The 21,014-nt window shown below is 39.1% G+C and overlaps 1 protein-coding gene across 1 annotated transcript in view; it reads right to left on the reverse strand.

Moving 5' to 3' along the window:
- Nucleotides 1-21,014, reverse strand: part of LOC121232763 (proprotein convertase subtilisin/kexin type 5-like) — a 306,293-nt gene that overhangs the window by 112,746 nt on the left and 172,533 nt on the right. The window contains exons 6-7 of the mRNA XM_041121183.1: nucleotides 14,241-14,329; nucleotides 8,882-9,054 (exon numbers count right to left, since the gene is read on the reverse strand). Coding sequence (XP_040977117.1) covers nucleotides 8,882-9,054; nucleotides 14,241-14,329 — 262 coding nt within the window. The remainder of the gene's footprint in view (nucleotides 1-8,881; nucleotides 9,055-14,240; nucleotides 14,330-21,014) is intronic.

Below are 21,014 nucleotides of genomic sequence, written 5' to 3' on the forward strand. Positions count from 1 at the left end.
ATCGGAGAGTCAAGTTTTTAAGAAGTGACTAATGAGCGTGGCTTGTTTAGCAAAGCAAAATGAAGGCTGAGAGGGGATGGGATTGTGTTCTAGAAATGTCACAAGCAAAAAGGGAGGAGAGAAGGTATTTAAGCTAAAGAACAAATGGGCAGAAACTTGCACATAAGTAAATCTGGCTATAAGTTAGAAGAAAGTCTCTAATCAATAGATTAGTGATGGCTGTGAAACAGTCTCCCAACAGAAATGGCAGGGGGGAATTGAACTCATTCTAAAATAGAAATTGCTAAATGTATTTCAGGACATGATACCTGTGATAGAGAACTGTACTCAATGACTTATAAGGTAATTTCCTGTCTTATGGGCCTATGTTCCAATTTAATTTATCCAAGAGAGCACTTGGCCAAAATCTGTGTTTACTTACATGTGGAGTTTTCTAACACCATAAGATTCATGATAAATTTAGCAGAAAAGGAATTTTACAATGAAAAGGAAACTAACAAATTCAGATGAGCAATAAGGTATATATTTTTAATAATGAAGGTAGTTAGCAATTTGCACAGTTATGGACAGGTTCTTTCTGGGTATTTCAGTGAAGACTGGCTCTTCCCAAGAGATGTAGAGTAAACAGAAAATAATGGATGAATCAAGAAAAGAGGGAAATTGATGCAATAATAATTGGATGAAATTTCCTGGTCTGGCTTATGGTGAAGCCTAGGACTAGATAATAATTCTTAGACCTATTAAAATTATTTCAAGCCACTGGTACTGTCTCATGATGTCAGAAGGAAGAATTACAATATTAAAAATCAAACAACCTAACTTTGTTAATTCTGGTACACTGTCAATCCCCACCTGTAATACTGAGCCTCCCAAAGTTTAACTCAATATGCTGAAGTAAATACAACATTACATATTCAGATATTGCATCATTGAAGATATGCAATGTATGTAACAGATAAATGCCAGGACCTAACACCAGGGTACATCAGCATACTGGAAGTCGTTTTCTGAGTCCTTCCCCAAGTAGTTTTTTTCAAGAAGTTTTTAGCTAACTAATTGGAACTGTGCATGAACTCTGGTGCATGCAAAACTTATCCATGTATGATCTGAGATATGCATACACACAGATATGCATTCATTCTGTCTCAAACTACAGCTGTACAATATGAACATACACAATGCACAGTTTTAAAATTCTGGTCTTAAACTCTGTGCACCACAATATTTCAGTGTATAAAATGATAGCCATTTTGAAAATTATTTTGGGACATTTGACTGGAAGTCTCTTTACAGTAATTTCTGTCTTTGATTTTTATAGTGCAATTCTCCAGCAAAGCAGAACAGAATAATTTCTTTTGTGTAGGTAATTGTGGTGAGTTGACTTTGGCTGTCCACCAGATGCCCACCAAGCCACTCTATCACTCCCCCTCCTCAGCAGGACAGAGGGAGAAAATATGATGGAAAAGCTCATGGGTCAAGATAAGGACAGGGAGATCACTCACTAATTACTGTCATGGGCAAAACAGACTCAACTTGGGAAAGATTAATTTACTTTATTGCCAATTAATTGTAACAGACTAGGATAGTGAGAAATAAGAACAAAACTAAAAACACCTTTCCCCCACCCCTGCCTTCTTCCCAGGCTCAACATCACTCCTAGCTCTTCTACCTCCTCCCCCCGGGTGGCACAGGGGGATGGGGAAACGGAGTTGCGGTCAGTTCATAACACTTCATCTCTGCTGCTCCCTCCTCCTCATTCTCTTCCCCTGCTTCAGCATGAGGTCCCTCCCACAGGAGACAGTCCTTCACAAATTTCTCCAATGTAGGTCCTTCCCACAGGCTGTGCTGCTCCTGCATGGGTTCTTCTCCAAGGCCACAGTTCATTCCAGGAGCCTTCTCCTGCGTGGGCTCTCCATGGGCTGCAGCTTTGTTCAGGGCACATCCACCTGCTCTGGCATGGGGTCCTCCACGGGCTGCAGGTGGATATCTGCTGCACCGTGGACCTCCACAGGCTGCAGGGGGGCAGCCTGCCTCACCATGGTCTTCCCCACGGGCTGCAGGGGAATCTCTGCTCCTGTGCCTGGATACTTTCAATTTACAAACAACCCCTTCTACTTTTGGAGTAGAAGCATATAATAAAAAACAATCATGTGAAATCCTTTTCTTCTTCCTCTCCTCGCCTCGCCTCTCCTCTCCTTCTCTTGCATTCACATTGCAAGCTTGTTTAGTGATTGTAAGAGAGTCTTTTGCTCCTAACAAACACCTTGAAAACACACTCTGCAGCCAAAGTTGGTGAAATGAGAGAGATGAGAAGAGGCAATGATGATGGGAGGGAAGGCACCAAGCTGAGTTCTCACAAGAGGTTCAGCCACACACCATCTCATCATTAATGTCCATCAAACATTTTGGCTTGTGTCCAGCTTGCTAAACAGAATAGTTTTGTGGCAATAAGATGAAGGCCCCTGCACTGATGCAGTCAGAAAGCCTAAAATTCCCATGTAGATTTCACCGCCTGTCCACCTTCCTACATGATATTAAAGATGACCTGCCCTGCCACTGGTTTGGACTACCTTATGGATACAGCAAAACAAATAAGAGAAAGCATATAGTTGGTGGCACATTGTGAGAGGTGAAATAACTCCCACTCAAAACCCTGCTATGTAAAACATCAATGGGGTTACAATTCTCCAAAAACTTGACTGTTAGATCTTTGTCAAACAGCAGTAAAAGTCAGAATATCTGAAATATATTGCTACCCAAATGATGTTGAAACTGATCCCCAGAATAATAGGCTTATTTGTATGAATAGAAATGAACTGGTTTCAACTCTGTATCACAGAGACATGTTTCAGAGAGCATGAGTATCAAAAATGGTGTGGTGGGTTGACCTTGGTTGGGTGCCAGGTGCCCACCAAGCTGCTCTATCACTCCCCCTCCTCAACTGGACAGGGGAGAGAAAATATAATGAAAGGCTCGTGGGTCGAGATAAGGACAGGGAGATAGCTCACCAATTACCGTCATGGGCAAACCAGACTTGACTTGGGGAAATTAATTTAATTTATTGCCAATCAAAAGTCAGACTAGGATAATGAGAAATAAAAACAAATGTAAAAACACCTTCCCCCCACCCCTCCTTTCTTCTCAGGCTCGACTTCATTCCTGGCTCTTCTACCTCCTCCCCCTGGGCAGCGCACAGGGGATGGGGAATGGGGGGTTGCGGTCAGTTCATTATGCATTGTCTCTGCCGTTCCTTCCTCCTCATGCTCTTCCCCTGCTCCAACGTGGGTCCTTCCCACAGGCTGCAGTTCTTCACGAACTGCTCCAGCATGGGTCCTTTCCATGGAGTGCAGTCCTTCAGGAATGGACTGCTTCAGCATGGGTCCCCCGTGGGGTCCTGCCAGAAAACCTGCTCCTGCATGGGCTCGTCTCCATGGGCTGCAGTTCTTGCCAGGAACCTGCTCCAGCACAAGCTCTCCATGGGGTCACAGCTTCCTTCAGGGCACATCCACCTGCTCCATCGTGGGGTCTTCCACAGGCTGCAGTGTGGATATCTGCTCTGATGTGGTCCTCCATGGGCTGCAAGGGGACAACCTGCATCACCATCATGTTCACCATGAGCTTCAGGGGAATCTCTGCTCCAGTGCCTGGAGCACCTCCTCCCCCTCCTTCTTCACTGACCTTGGTGTCTGCAGAGTTGTTCCTCTCACATATTCTCACTCCTCTTTCTCACAGCTGCTGTTGTGCATCACTTTTTACTCTTTCTTAAATATGTTATCACAGAGGTGCCATCAGTGTCACTGATTGGCTCAGCTTTGGGCAGTGGCAGGTCAGTCTTGGAGCCAGCTGGCACTGGCTCTATTGGACATGGGGGAAGCTTCCAGCATCTTCTCACAGAAGCCACCCCTGTAGCCCCCTCGCTATCAAAACCTTGCCACATAAACCCAATACAAATGGTTATAGCATGTAAAATGTGAGGCTGTCATCTTAAAATCTAATGGTGCCTTGGTTTTATCTTTTTGAGTCAAGGAAAGGCTTTTGTGTTCTTCCTTTTGTCCCAGATTCAGCAAAGTTTTATTACACAGTTTGGTCACGATCATACGTTGCAATGTTAAGCCTATTTATTCTTGAACACAGGGTGCTATGTGACGTCATATATCCAGTCTTATCTTGAATATGTTACTTTTGGACATACTGCCCTTTGCTTGATTTTTTCAGGCAAGTTCTGTGTGATTATAATGGAATTGGTTTTGAGGTTATTAGGTCTATAACTTATAATATATTAATACTTAAAACACAAGCTTCCAGAATTTTTCTTCCTTATAACACCACTATTCAAAAAAAATAGGACTTTGTCAACTGGAAGTATGATATAAAGGGAGCTTTGCTATTTGCATAGAAATTGTTTACTAGTAGAAGTCTCCAAGTATGTAAATTTAATAGAATTAAACAAAATACCCTAAAGATGACAGAAAATCATTGTACTTGAGACAGGTTTAAAAATTCCTTTTGTCTTCCTTTCCCCTGATCCTGGGTAGAATTTTAAAGCATATTTAATTCTGGTATATGTTTTCATTTCATAAATTCAGTTATTATTTGGTATCCTTTCTTGAAATAGATTTGTGTATTTCAATTTATGGCATGTTCTGTCTCTGTGGGACTCTATGGAAAAAAATGTATAGTCATTTATCTTTGCTATTTTGTGCCAGATTTGGAAGGAGTAATCATATTAGCTCAGGAGATTTAAAAATAATAATAGTTCTAGAACACTCTGCATGAGCTGTTAACTGGAATAATAAAAGCTAAAGTTAAACTAGGCATTTTTTTTCAAGGATCCCAGTCTCACATCACACTAAGAAACTGTGGCTCTTGCATCCATTTCATTTTTACTTCAGTAATTTAATAAAAAAAAAAATCATTCAGTTTAATTATACTTTAATTAATTATTATTCAGCACCACCTCTAATTTTCCCAAATAAAAAAAACAAGCATACTTTCCTTTTCAGGTCCATTTAAAAAATCTTGACTGTACTTTTTTCTGTCTTGTTTTTTTTTAAATTAATATCCTGTTGTGCTTGCATATGCAGAATAAATGAAGAATATCAGTCTTGAACCTTTGTATAAATCTGAAAGAAGGTCTTGTCAAACTTTTCTGTACCAATGTTGCTTTAATTCACAGGTACTAGATGTAATAGTTATTGTTCAGTTCAATATTTCTAAAAAAGGAAGGTCAAGGTCTGTACACAGCATAATATGCATTTTTGTCCTCCTATTATTATTTGTGCAGTTACTGTGACTGCTTGGGGAAATCAGTGTTTGGCAGGGTATTTATCCAGTCTTTACCTTGGACAATGATCTGATTTTTGGCACAGAGACAATTTGCCTTTTCTTCTCCTGTTTGCTTCATCTTTTAAAATTCAACATCTTATGACAATGTAAAGAAAAATAGAAAGGATACCTTTATCCAAAAACTGAAAGGCATGCTTTATTAAAGAGAACATGGAAAACAGATTAATCTTAAAATTATTTTTGGCCTGCAAACTAAGCCTCTAAGTAAGGTGATGACTGAGACATAAATGTAAAGACTTTCAGTATATATTACATTTTAAAGAACGAAAATTAGAGAAGTATTAACCTTAACCATTTTCTTTTTCTTATTAGTATGATTTTCAAAACTATCACAGTTTTATATAAGTTTTGAAAGGAACTTTTATTTCCTTAGCAGAAATGAAAAACCTCTCACAGTCAGAGCTAGACAACATTTCCAAATACATGGAAATATTTAAATCTATTCAACTCTGCATGGGCCACTTTGGGCAGAACAAAAGGTGGCTGATAAAACGTAATAAAAGTTCAACCATTAAAAAAAAAAATTGACTTGTGTCAAGAAATATAGCAAGCTATTTTTCTGCCATGTTCTCAGCAAAAAGACCTGCTTAGAAGTGTAAAATAAAATACTGTGTTTCCATTATATACTGGCATCTATGAAAACATAGGACAATGTAGTAGTACAATGAAGTTTATTTGTGGTCTGTAGGGTATTGTCTCATATTACAGCTATAATAATAATAATGAAATAATAATGCTTGTAGGTAGATCCTTGCCCACGGAAAATTAATCTATAGTCGTGATTTATACCAGATTTATCTGAAGTTTGAAATTTTGCTGAAAAAAAATAGCTGAGTTCTTCAGATATAGAAAAGTGGGCTAAACTTTTCATGATTGTTTAATCCACATGAAATACAATATTTAAGCTAAAAAATAAATATGTTTAAATATAAAACTTATTTTGTTCAACCTCCTTTGTGTCCTGCAGTTTCAGTAGTGTCTCTTCAACACTTTATTGGTTTTTCTTCTGTGGTCATTGTCAAAGAGTAGAATAGAACAGAATAGAATAGAAAAGAATAGTTCCCGTTGGAAGGGACCTACAACAATCATCTAGTCCAACTGACTGACCACTTCAGGGCTGACCAAAACTTAAAGCATGTTATTAAGGGCATTCTCCAAATGCTTCTTAAACACTGACAGTCATGGGACATCAACCATCTCTCTAGGAAGCCTGTTCCAGTGTTTGGCCACCCTCTTGGTAAAGAAATGCTTCCTAATATCAAGTCTAAACCTCACCTGACTCAACTTTGAACCATTCCAATGCATCCTGTCACTGGATACCAGGGAGAAGAGCTCAGCACCTCCCTCTCCACTTCCCCTCCTCAGGAAGCTGTAGAGAGCAATGGGGTTGCCCCTCAGCCTCCTTTTCTCCAAACTAGACAAACCCAGTGTCCTCAGCCACTCCTCATAGGACATGCCTTCCAGCCCTTTCACCAGCTTTGTTGCCCTCCTCTGGACGTATTCAAGTACCTTAACATCCTTCTTAAATTGAGTAGTACACTGTAGTGGGTTGCTAGGGTGTGCTGATATTCCACCTGAAAGAAGTGACAATGCATGGGAAGCAATAATGGCGATGCATTCAGCCTTCGCACAGACTAGTTATATTGGTCTATGAACAACTATTCTAATGATTATTAAATACAGCAAAGGTCTCTGGGGGCAGAATCAGAGTCCCTAAATCTGTTTAACTGCTAAGCCCCTGGAATTTCTCACAGGATAAAGTACATGCCTGAGTATTTTGTTATGCTAAGCTTAACATGTTACATACTGTACAACAAGCAAAAGCATAAGTCTGCAGCTCTACACTGAATGGTCATCATATGACCAAATGAAAGGAAAGCAGTGGTCTGTTGCTGCATGGTTGGTAAAGCATTCACAATACTGATTTTTATGAGACATATTTTTAACATTACATAGCATAGGATGCACACAGTCCTTGTCGTTAGTTTAGCATTTCAATAATTGTTCTTCATAACAAACCTGTCAGGTGCACACGTATTATTATCCACATTGAGGGGGGGCAGGGGGAGAGTAAGCAATTCATGCAACTTTACCGAGGAAGCAAAAACAAACCAGTGACACAGCTGTGACTAGAACTGAAGAATTCACAGCTCCTAGGCTTGTGCTGCAATACAATGGTTACGGTGACAGTGGGCATTAATTTTATGTTGCATTTATTTACAACTTATAGTCAAGTATACTGTAAATCACCTGAAAACACTGAACTGTCCATACAGACTGTCAGCTTGACCAGATGCTCTTGTAACTTTTTCTATTATCCCTCTTAACCTATTTCCTGTTACGACCACTTTTTATGGTATATCTTAAATTAATATAATCTCTCAATGGCAGACACTGTCTCTTACACAAGACACAAGTCGTCCAGGATGAATGTTAGTTAGTTTGCTAAAATCAGTCTTGACACACCGGGTTAAAATTCCTGTTGACTTAAATAATAGCTGCACTTTCCGATTTTGCTGCACAGTGTTACTATGTTCCAGTATTAGTCCAACAGTCTCAGCCTCTTCAAATAAATGTTTTGTACTAATCTCCTCTTTTCTGGTCCTAGAGCCACTCACCACTGAACTAGGAAGTCTTCTGCTGCACTCAAAATAATGCTCAAACCTTCAAGTGCAGAGCTTGAAAATGCTTTCTATCCAATCCTATATACTGGAAAGAGGTGTGAGCACTGGAAGACCAGGAATTCCCTGATCTATTTAACATGCAGGAGGGTGAAAGGAAGAACTAAAAATTGGCCTCTGACATAAAATTTCCTCTAACTGCTCATTTCCTTCTGTGGTCTTATTTGTTTGACAGTTATTTATTAAAGAAAATTGAAAAGGTCTTATATTTTTTCTTATAGGGATGTTTGGGATTTTGTGTATTGTACTATTGAAGCTCTCTGGACTATATCACACAGAAACTGCAGTTGTACAAACTGTTAGAGAAATGCATATGTAAGTTATAAAAAGGGTGAATGTTCTCTGAGATTAGACATACACTCTAAAAGAAACATGAGTGCAGATTTTATTTTTAGCTCCCAGTTTCCTATTAAATCCATCAAATTTCCATTAAGAAATTAAGTAAAACAGAACAACAAAAGGAAGGAAGGATGAAGGAAAAAGTCAAAGGCTTTTGTTTTATAATTTCATAGCAATTCAGAATTGATGATTTGGCACTGCTGTGCAAAGTATAATTTTTCAGTCTTATCTTTTCTTGCAGAACTACATTATTACCTCAGGGCAGTGTTAAAGGACACTGAGGATGATATATTTCAACTGACAATGAAGAAAGTTAGCTGATACTTCAGGAAGGATTGAACATCTAGTTGCTATAGAATGGAAATGTATTTTTTATTTTACACAAATGAAGCTTTTCTTCTTTCCTTAAGAATATGACTCTTCCCCGTGCAGTGCACTTGTACATACTGGGCACATGTACCCTTACACCCGCACACAAGAGCAGATCCAGGATATGCACTTTGATGCCAACCTACCATTCTGATGCCATTCTCAAAGGCCTGACGTGCTAGAGAAGCAGGTCCATCCACGGTCTTACCATCATCATCAGGCCCCCAGCTGGCACTGTAGATGTGGATGTGTTGGGGATTAAGGCTCAGCGACTTTGCTTCTACCATGTCTGTCACATCTCCATCCAGCATCCGTACGCCTTCAGAACAAAAGATACAATGAACAGGACAACCAAATTCAAAGTGCTTTTGTTTTTTTCCCCTAGAGAAAATTGTTGTGTAGGACATTGGACTGAAGGATCATAAAGATCTCTATTGTAAAAAAAAAATCAGTCTGTTTGGATATGTGTTTCCCTGATGAAAAAAATGCTTCCATATGAAAAAATACAAATAGAAATTAATATTTTTGTCTTTCTTCAAGTTTTAAGAATTATCTACAAGTCAGTTTATCCACTGTATAGCCTTTGGACTTTAACAAGAAACTTTTATACTAAAGAAAACTTAAGAAAAGACTTGAACCTTGAAATGTTTATGTTTTTCACTTGAAGATATTATCTGCTTTGCTTTTTCCTTTTATACTGCAGCACTTAATTTGAGACATTCATAGCCCTAAGTATGTTGACAGACATAAACACAGCATTTTTCCTTTGTTATATGAGGTTGCAAAGAAATGGGAGAAAGCTCTTGTGTACAGATGGATTATGCAGTATAAGTACACACAGTAGCAAGGTGATTACAGAAAGTTACTAACAAATACCCTATGCGTAACATCATTCAACCTGAAACTACAGTTTTGTGAACATCCTCTGTTGTGCAGAAGAGGCTTTTTAAAGGTACAATCTGAAATTCTTGTGTTAAAAAAAATCCATTAATGTGGGTTTTGATAAGTCAGCATGCCAGCCCTTGTAAAGTGAATGGCACCATGATGTTTTAAGAGCACTAGAATAAATAAGATGATAGGCTTAAAGCTGAAAACTGAGAATATCTTAAAGTTGTTTTTTAACTAACTGTAGCATTTTGATTGAATTTAATTCTGACTGAGAAAACCCTTGATGATAGTTTTAACCTAAATAAGGAAGAGGACCTTCATACAGTTAGTGTAACATTAGATCAAAGGAATATAAGATATTAAATAATAATTAACATGTAACCATATGATAGTAGGGAATAACGATCATTTCCACAATTAACAAGTTTGAAGCTTTTTCCCCTTTAAAAGGCCACTGCTATTTATAAAACAAATTTACATAGTTTAATTATAGACACATTCCACTTTACTCATGAGTTCAGATGGAATTAACTTGAGTGTTTACCAAGACCTTAACTTCCAGTTAACAAAAGGTATAGGGGTTGCTTTGTTGATAGAGGGTCTATTTTTTTTTCCTCATTCTAATTGACTTGAAAATGAAAAGTGATCATATTTCTAAGTTCACACAAAAGCTACCTATGTTTTGTGAGATAAATTGTCCAATGATCTCAGTATGAACTTTACTTTATAAAAAAGCCATTAAAACAACTTTGGGAATCTCAGGTTTTATTTTCTTCCTCAGCATAATCTCAGAAAATTAATGATGGGTGTAACAATAACTCCAAATTCTGTCATTGGCATCTGTATTAATTTACACCAGTTTTTTTGTTACTGGTGAAATGATCAAATCTAAAGCAACACAGACAAGACTGTGACCTAAGTGTTGCTCTGTTCTGCCAATGATTGACAGACATGCTTCAAGTGTAACTTTGATCAATGGATGTCTCATTGGCTATTAAAAAAAAAATTTAAAAAAAAATCCCTCTCCTCTCCTCTCCTCTCTTCTCCTCTTTGGAAAAGCTGGAGTAGTTAATTTTGCCAATCACAAAACTTCCAAACTGCATTCAGCATGTGGTGATAGTGCAACAAAAGCCAGAAGGCAATTAACAGACTGCATTTCTAGACTGTTTCACTTAAGACTTTAGAGTTCTGTAAACTTTTTCCAGTATTTGCAATAAGTGCCAAAATGTAAGTGGCATTTTATGCAGAACAAACTTTCAACAAATCATAGGAAATATGCAAAACTGTGCTGACAGCAAATTTTCTTTTAAAATGTGGGTTTTCTTAATCAGCATCCGAATTAAGCTTAAAGAAACTGCTGAACTAATTTCTTGTCAACTGCAGACAATCTACATCTGTTCTGCCATAGTTTCATGTAACTGTTTTCCCATCAGGACTCAAGCCCAGCCAAGTAACTAAGCACACAAATCCCCACAGATGCTTTGCAACTTCCACGATAAGTCTGTAAACAATAACAACATGCTAACCATCCCTTCCTATAAAAAGTCTCACAAGCTCTGTAGGTGGTAATTTGCTATGTGTGATTACTGCAGTCTCACACATTAAAAAAAAAAATCTAGCCCTTTGGTGCATTGCTTTGTTTTTTAATGAAAGGGTGAATAACTGAGATAAGCATGAACTACAGGCATAATTTTTTCTAAGAAACATCCCACAACCTGTAAAAGAACTGAATGTCCAGATTGCAATTTCACTCATAGTTTCATATCTGCAGATTAACTCCCCACTCACGCTGTTGAGAAGACTCAGACTTTCTAAGAATCTTTTTTTCTGATCTATTTTGTTATTGGAAGTTCTTAAATGTGTTGAAATGAGACAGAGTACAAACACATTTTTAAAAAAAGTGAGCATTACTGGTAGATATCTTGTCAATGACTTTCCATCACAAAGATCATTAATCAGATTTGTTCAGCTGCCAGTATTTGATGAAATATCAATGGAGAGGATTTCTTTTCCCCTTTGGTCTCTTCACTATCCATTATGTGTCCAGAGATGCAGCAACTCACATTTTGGTTTGAAGTAAAGACCCATCTTGGTGGACCAAATTCAACATCACTCTCAGCAGGTGCTCCTCTGTGTAAGAAGAATGTAATTGCTGTACCTCAACTCTAGTTTCTTCTCTTAAAATGAGGGTCTTTCTTTAAATCCCTGGGAAATAAGCAAGCTGAACACTATTTCAGTATAATATGATTCAACATTTTTACACTCTATCTGGCTCGTGGAGAGGAAACACAACTTCTGCATATTCACATGTATAGCTTATGGCTTTTATGAGGGAAGGGAGGGAGGCATGCAAAATAGAAATCAGCAACAGTGAAACTCTTAAACATATACACCTAGAAGAAGGGGAAGCTTAACCTTCCTTCCCAATACCCTGGAATTCCCTCTTGCTTCTGATTTTCAGCAGATTATCTGCTGAGTCTCCTGAGGACTTATGTTTGGGATACTTTATAAGGGTGGTACATTATGTCAAGTGAGGTTTCTACAGCTGCCACTATGGTATTTTCCAGCTTTCTTTAAACAACAGTGTTACTGATGGCTCTGCAGAAGCACTGTGTTAAGCAGAGTAGATACCATTTTTATTTCCTTTAGATCAATGAAGTTTCTTGAAGGTTGTTAGATTCTTGTGGTGCATTGACCTTGGCAAGCTGCCAGGTGCTCACTGAGCCACTCTATCACTCCTCTTTCATCAATAGGACAGGGGGAGAAAAATATGATGAAAAAGCTCATGGACTGAGATAAGGACAGGGAGATCACTCACCAATTACCATCATAGGCAAAACAGGCTCGACTTGGGGAAGATTAATTTAATTTACTGCTAATTAAAAATAGATTACAATAGTGAGACACCAAAAAAACCCTAAAAACACCTTCCCCTCACCTCCCACCCTTTATTCCCAAGCTCAACTTCACTCCTGACTCTTCTACCTCCTCCCTCTCCTGAGCGGAGCAGGGGGGATGGAGAATGGGGGTTAAGGTCAGTTTATAACATTTTGTTTCTGCCATTCCTTCCTCCTCATACTGTTCCCCTGCTCCAGCATGAGGTCCCACCCCACAGGATACAGTCCTTCACGAGCTTCTCCAATGTGGGTCCCTCCAACAGGCTGCAGTTCTTCATTAACTGCTCCAGCGTGGGTCCTTTCCATGGGTTGCAGTCCTTCAGGAACAGACTGCTCCAGCGTGGGTCCTTTCCACGGGTTGCAGTCCTTCAGGAACAGGCTGCTCCAGCATGGGTCCCCCATGGGGTCAGAAGTCCTGCCAGAAAACCTGCTCCTACGTGGGCTCTTCTTCACAGGCAGCGGTTCCTGCCAGGAGCCTGCTCCAGTACGGGCTCTCCACAGGGTCACAACCTCCTTCAGGCATCCACCTGCACCGGTGTGGGGTCCTCCATGGGCTGCAGGTGGATAGCCGCTCCACTGTTAACCTCCATGGGCTGTAGAGGGACAGCCTGCCTCACCCTGGTCTTCACCACGGGCTGCAGGGGAATCTCTGCTCTGGTGCCTGGAGCACCTCCTCCCCTCCTTCACTGACCTTGGTGTCTGCAGGGTTGTTTCTCTTACATTTTTTCTCACTCCTCTTTCTCACAGCTGCTGTTGTGCTGTATTTTTTTACCCTTTCTTAAACATGTTATCATAGAGGCACTACCACTGTCACTGATTGGCTCAGCTTTGGGCAGCAGCTGAAACTAGCTCTGTCCAACATGGGGGCAGCTCCTGATCAGATACATTACTATTAATTGTGGAAACATAGCCACAAGTATGCCTGCTCATATTTTTTAACTGTTATCTATAGTATATATAGGTAAACATGTTTCTTTTTTCACAGATGTCATCTATTTTGCAGCAGAAAATCAACAGTTAATGAGTTTGAGCTGTAGGTGTTTTTACTGAAAGCCAATATACCAATCCCATGATTTCATTAAAAAAACAGAGTAAATCTTCACTTGAAGTGTTAAAAAATGGCACAAGCAGGCTACAGCCTAGGAGATATTTACATGACATTTTGACAGTCATTTCAAGAACCAAGCTAAAGGTCTTAATTAAGCAGCCATTGACTAAGTATTGATAGAAATCACTTGGAATCTTTTGGCTGAACAGAATAAAAACCTGCAATCAAATCTCATATTTCAGGTAATAATCTGATCACACACAGGGATCAAAAGAAGATACTCTCCAACCACAGCCAAACAACAAAAAAATGGTTTTAGTTTTACAACTATGTCAGTGTTTTGTTCGGGATCAATATGCAAGTGAATATTCGTGATGTGTACATTTACTTCTGATTTATCAAAGCTCAGTTAAAGCTTTGAATTTGTAAGAAAACCTAAATGTCCCAATTCTGGGTTTTGTGTTTTCATCAAAGGCCTTGCTTTCTATTTTTCTGTGTGTACTGAGAGGTGGTGTCCCAGGGAACACTGGAGAAGGGTCACTGCAGACAAATTCCTTCAGTACTGGTATTTAACTACCATGCTACAAGTACAACTGTTATCTATACAAATCTCTTCCTCTTGTTTAGAAAGCTCTGAAAGAGCTTTTTTTTGTGGGAGACTGTTTCACATACCTCCAATCTTGGCATTAAAGGCGATTCCTACTGTGCAGTGTGAGTTGTTTGCAATGGCTGCCACTTCTCCAGCACAACGGGTTCCATGCCTGCAGTCAGACAAACATTTTTTTCAAGTAAGCAAGATAATCCACCAACTCAGATTGTTGGGATTTAAAGGCATTAACTTTGCTCATCCTCAGGTGCTAAAGCCCCAATTATCCACAATATCTTGCACTATGTACCTCCTCATAGCAAATTAATGCCCTTGTTACAACTTTTCCCCAAACACATTTTAAAATTATGTTGTGGTTTAACCCCAGCCAGCCACTAAGCACCACACAGCCGCTCACTCACTCCCCCCCACCCAGTGGGATGGGGGAGAGAATTGGGAAAAGAAGTAAAACTCGTGGGTTGAGATAAGAACGGTTTAATAGGACAGAAAAGAAGAAACTAATAATGATAATAATAATATTAAAATGACAATAGTAATAATAAAATTATTGGAATATACAAGTTTTTAAAAAGCCTTTTAAAAGACTTTTAAAAAGACCCCTGTTTGTTTTCAAGTATTTTCAAATAATTTTCTAGTTCCCTATTTGTTTGAAACAGTGCCTTTTAAAAATACATTTACATTTATCGGAAAATGCCTGTCTTTAGAATTATTTAGAAGACACAATCACAGAATCGCTGAGATTGAAAGGGACCTTTTGAGATCATCTAGTCCACCCCTCCTGCTCAAACAGGGTCAGCTAGAGCAGGTTGCACAGGACTGAGTCCAGACGGCCTTTGAATATCTCCACAGATGGAAACTCCACAACCTCTTTGGGCAACCTCTCTCAGTGTTTGATCAGCCTCACAGTAAAAAAGTGGGGTTTTTGGGTCCAGATGGAATTTCATGTTTTTTAATTTGTGCCCATTACCTCTTGTCCTATCAGTGGGCACTGCTGAGAAGAGTCCGGCTCCCTCATCTTCATTCCCTCCCATCAGGTACTTATACACATTGATAAGATTCCCCCTGAGCCTTTTCTTCTCCAGGCTGAACAGTCCCATCTCTCCCAACTTCTCCTCATATGAAAGATCCTCCTTAATCATCTTTGTGGCTCTGACATGATTCCCAAACTTCCCTTTTTCTCATTATGATTTTGTTAGGTCTCACATGTAAGTTTATAGGTGTTATCACTCAAAGCACAGATGACTATAGTCTTAAAAAATGTATATACCCACGCACATCACATCGGTGCATATATTTTATTAAGAAATCACCACCTGCTTTGTGAAATGCATGTGGCCGAGACACAGCTTCCCAGAGAGAGGCTGCATTGGTATGAAACCTTCCCTGGGAACCAAGTTTGGAAAGAGCAGCAGAGGGAAGTGACTGGGAATGAATGAAGTTTTTTTCAGTAGAGAATGGGGAAAGATAAGAAACACACATGGAGAAAGAAGGCTGCCTGTAAAGGAGCAGAAACAGCTTGAGTTTGTCTGTGGTTCACAGAGGAGTATATGGATACCTGCCACTTTAACTACATCCACTGAGCACCATCAAAAGGGTTAGATTTCCCCTGGGTTACCAAACAGACCCCATTTGCAAAAGGGCCATGTAATGTTTGTACATAGGAAACAGAAGGGCTGTGTGGTTGGTGTAAGTGGGAGAGAGAAAGTATGACTGCCCCTCTCAGCAGCAACTCATAGTAAAATGGGATTACATGTGTCATGGTTTAACCCCAGCCAGCAACTAAGCACCACACAGCCGCTCACTCACTTCCCCCCCCACCCAGTGGGATGGGGGAGAAAATCGGGAAAAGAAGTAATACTCGTGGGTTGAGATAAGAATGGTTTAATAGAACAGAAAAGAAGAAACTAATAGTGATAATGATAACACTAATAAAATGACAACAGCAATAATAAAAGGATTGGAATGTACAAATGATGCGCAGTGCAATTGCTCACCACCCGCCGATCGACACCCAGTTAGTCCCTGAGCGGCGATCCTCCCCAGGCCAACTCCCCCCAGTTTATATACTAGACCTGACGTCACATGGTATGGAATACCCCGTTGGCCACTTTGGGTCAGCTGCCCTGGCTGTGTCCCCTCCCAACTTCTTGTGCCTCTCCAGCCTTCTTGCTGGCTGGGCATGAGAAGCTGAAAAATCCTTGACTTTAGTCTAAACACTACTTAGCAACAACTGGAAACATCAGTGTTATCAACATTCTTCTCATACTGAACTCAAAACATAGCACTGTACCAGCTACTAGGAAGACAATTAACTCTATCCCAGCTGAAACCAGGACAACATGTAACATGAAACTGCATGACAAATTCCAGCTGAAGTGGAAGTGATCAGTTAGAAGTAGCTGGGGATTTAAAAGGCTGACATGCAGGTATTATTACATATATTTATTAAATTAAAACACAGTGTGAAATTTCAGGTAAAATTCTGATAGAAAAAACATATTCCAGAGAAAATTAGATCTTTGGACAGTTTTACATGTGTGTTAAATTAACATTTCTGAATATTTCACTAGTCTTCACATATTGAAAAATCCTTTTTGTAGCAGTGCTACATATCAAGGTGCCGCGATTAGATCACTGGTCGGCCCGGACCAGGGAAGAGACAGATAACACACATGGTGTGAGTGCCAACTCCGTCCTTTATTGCGCAGCTAATTCCTTTTATACTAACAACGGTAGGTGGGATTACTGAAATGTCATAGGGAGGCGACGACTAGCCTTCTACCTTTCCGTGACATCGCGAGATCTTCCGAACGCTATACCCTACACCTTTTTATCATATTTTGAGTCCATTAATGGTGTACATTTGTTTTGTAAACAGATTTTTATGTTAGAGCCTTGCTCCTCTGCCAAGATTATTGTTAATCATATTCCACATTTATAAGGGAAATGACAAAATTAAAAGTTGCTTTATTCATTTCAAGATCATATGTATAAAATTGCATTCTTTATAAGCAGCTTACCACTGCATGAATTAATCATATATGCAACTCAATTTCTTTTAATGAGTCCTTTAAGTAATACTTCAATTATGTTGTAAAAGGGAGGACGTTCTAAAAAATATGCATTTAACAACTATGTTCTTTCCACATTACTTTTATTTTTCTCTGTCCTAGATTTTACTTGAGGTCTACAATTGTGAACAGACCCTGGATTATGAAAAAAAGGCATCTGCATCTGTGAGAAGATACCAGGGGCTTCCCCCATGTCCGACAGAGCCAGTGCCAGCGAGCTCCAAGATAGACCCACTGCTGCCCAAAGCTGAGCCAATCAGTGACACTGATGGCACCTCTGTGATAACATATTTAAGAAAGGGTAAAAACCAATGTACAACAGCAGCTGTGAGAAAGAGGAGTGCGAAAAAATGTAAGAAACAACTATACAGACACCAAGATCAGTGAAGAAGGAGGGGGAGGGGGTGCTCTAGGCGCCAGAGCAGAGATTCCCCTGCAGCCTGTGGTGAAGACAGTGGTGAGGCAGGTTGTCCTCTTGCAGCCCATGGAGGTCCACGGTGGAGCAGCCTGGGGAGGACCCCATGCTGGAGCAGGTGGATATGCCCTGAAGGAAGCTGCAGCCTGTGAAGAGCCAACTCCCGGCAGGAACTGTGGCCCATGGAGAGGAGCCCACGCTGGAGCAGGTTTTCTGGCAGGACCTGTGGCCCCTTGGGGGACCCATGCTGGAGCAGTCTGTGCCTGAAGGACTGTACTCCATGGAAAGGATCCACACTGGAGCAGTTCTTGAAGAACTGCAGCCTGTGGTAGGGACCCCATGCTGGAGCAGGAGAAAAGTATAAGGAAGGAGTGGCAGAGATGAAATGTTATGAACCGACTGCAACCCCCATTCCCCATCCTCCCTGTGCCACTCAGTGGGGCAGGAGGTAGAAGAGTCAGGAGTGAAGTTGAGCCTGGGAAGTAGGGGTGGGGGGAAGTTTTTTTAGGTTGTTTTTTTGCTTTTCCCTATCCTCCTCTATTTTTAATTGGCAATAAATTAAATTAATTTTCCCCAAGTCAAGTCTGTTTTGCCTGTGATGATAATTGCTGAGTCACCTCCCTGTTTTATCTCTACCCACGAGCTTTTTCATCTTATTTTCTCCCCCTGTCCTATTGAGGTGGGAGAGTGAGAGAACGGCTTGGTGGGTGCCTGGCAGCCAGCCAAGGTTAACCCACCACAGAGACACATGAAAAATCCCTATTCAAAGACAGATTTAGGCTCAAGAGGGCACCAGATAAAAGAAAGGAGATTTCATGGGCAGTATATTTAAAGAAAATGTACTTATATGCTGGATTACACTTTCCACTATAAAACATTAATTGCTTCGACTAATTTTTCCATTCCAGGCAACTAAGTATAGCTTTCTCAGAAATGTATTTAAATTCATTTTTTTTATATGATAAAGATGGAAAACAGAATACAAAGAAAATATATTGGCAATTCAGATTGATCTTTCTTTATATGGAGGAACTTTGTCAGTCTGCCATTAATGGCAAGTAAGCAAGCTGTCAAAGATCTTTTCAGGAAGGCCTTAGTAAAGGTGGAGTTTCTGCCTTATGATGCCCTCACTGTTACATGAAGAACTTGAAAGAAATTGTTTTTATTTGACAAAATACACTTCTATGAAAAGGCGTATGTCACTGCTGCTGCATGAATGAAGAGGAACTGAGCAATCGGATGGTAAAGGTACAGTCTTTTGATGGCTCTCTAAGAGTAAGATAAGCAAAAGAGAAATTTAAGCACTGATCTATTACACAAAGTAACTTTTTTTATGACCAGATTCTCTTTGAGATGGGGACAGGTGAATATTTCAAGCAATAGATGGAAAGAGAAAAGGTGCATGTTCTATGATTAAATATCACTCCCCATCTCACCGCTATATAATATAAACATGTCATCTATCTTGTCAATAATCATTCTTAATTTGCCTTTTAGAAGAAGAGGAAGGTATAAGGCACTTAAAACATCTTTAAGATAAAAGTTAATTGATTCACAGCTCTCCTCTGAATGTTTAAAGAAAAAAATCAGAGTTAGTGAAGACAGCTGCAGGTAATTTGAAAAGCCCTTTCCATCTAAATGGGCTCTTCATTTTAAAGCCTCCATCTCTAACAGCTATTCTTTGAATTCCAGAAATGTTGTGATGATGCATTTCTTTGCTGTCTTTTATTATTCTGGAGTTTATCAACTCTTAGAATATAAAAAACTAGGAGGACTAGAGGGTTTAAAGCCCTCCAGCTTTTCACAACACTAACATTATAGCCCAACCCACTTCAAACTGTCACCACTGAGTCTTTTCAGAAAGGGAACTCAAGGAGAAAAGAGTTTCAGAGTATTTCAATGCAAGCCCATCACAAACATATCTGGAATATCAGCAACTTATTGAGGTTTTCTAAAAGAGATATTCAGCACAAGAAAGAGTTTGTACACAAATAAGGAAAACAGTTATTCTTTTTTATCTAGGGAAATGTCTACAAAAAAGAAGAAAACTTCACATTCTTTGCAAAGTCTATGCTGCACATACTGTAAGAGTGGATATCAAGTTATGACAAAAAGGTTAGAATAGTCTTGAAGGTTACACAAGTTTATGTCCATTTTAATAGGCTGTGCTTGAACAGCTGCTCCTCTATTTTTGATAACACAGCTTCATTTCTCAACATGATTACATAACAAACATTGCATATGTATAAATACAATGCATTAATATTAAGAACTTTTTTTACTTAGCTTTAATTATAAATTACAGTGGAATCCAAGGGACTGAACTTGTAACATGAACTAAATTAGGTTTCCACTAACCTCTAACTAGTAAGAGACTTCTTTCTCTTCTAGTTAACAAAACTCCAAATTGTATGCCAAATATATTTTACAGGATATAGAAAATTATAGGATTAAAGGAATGTTATGGGTGCACCTTTATCCAGATCTGAAGTTTTGATCTAGTGAAATTCTAATCATATTACTTTAGTGAGGTGTTGGTGCCATAAACAATGAGATACACTTGAAAAACTAGTTTATACACAGTAACATGAGCTGAAAGATGGCAGAACTGCCATTAAATGTCAATATTAACCACATAGTTGCCAAATCTGTTTCCAACTCTAACTACAGGTAATCTAAAATTTCTGAAATCCAAATGTCTTTGGTGATATTTTCATCACTGCTGAGTGAATAATAAATGATAAAATAATTTTCAAACCTCTAAAGGGAGAGGAAGAATGGAGTTTTAGGTAGCCATTGTTATCTGTCAAAAAATATATTAGAGTTGACATCTATTTTTGTATAACCCTTCTTTAGTTAAAGTTTCAAATGTCTTCTAAGGTCTCTATTACACTGGAATATATTTCTAAATGGAAAAATGTGATATCTGACCATCACAATGTAATAACTGCTGGAAAAAAAAATATTAACAGCAATCATCAGAAATGCATTTTATTGCATTCTGGAGTAATGTTTAATGTGGTGCAAAAGAAATCTTTTTCTTAGAGCTTTTCACATATAAATGATCTTTAGTTATCTGGAGGATGAAAAATACTTTCCAAAATGGCACTAAGTTGGAATGTTGTTTGGAGAACATCTGAAAAAGGAGATACAAAAGAATTTATAGAAGTTTGGATATTAACAGTAGAGAAAGAGATGACAAAGTAAATATGAAAAACAAGTTACACATCTTCAACGTGAAATATCAGGAAAAATGCCAAAGGTCTGGATATTATATTACACAGACAGGATCCTGCTTCTGAGCATCAAATACAGTGTTGTAATGTGGTTATAGTACAGGACTGGAGGCTGGC

Source organism: Aquila chrysaetos, chromosome W (assembly GCF_900496995.4).
Source record: "Aquila chrysaetos chrysaetos chromosome W, bAquChr1.4, whole genome shotgun sequence".
Taxonomy (NCBI): domain Eukaryota; kingdom Metazoa; phylum Chordata; class Aves; order Accipitriformes; family Accipitridae; genus Aquila; species Aquila chrysaetos.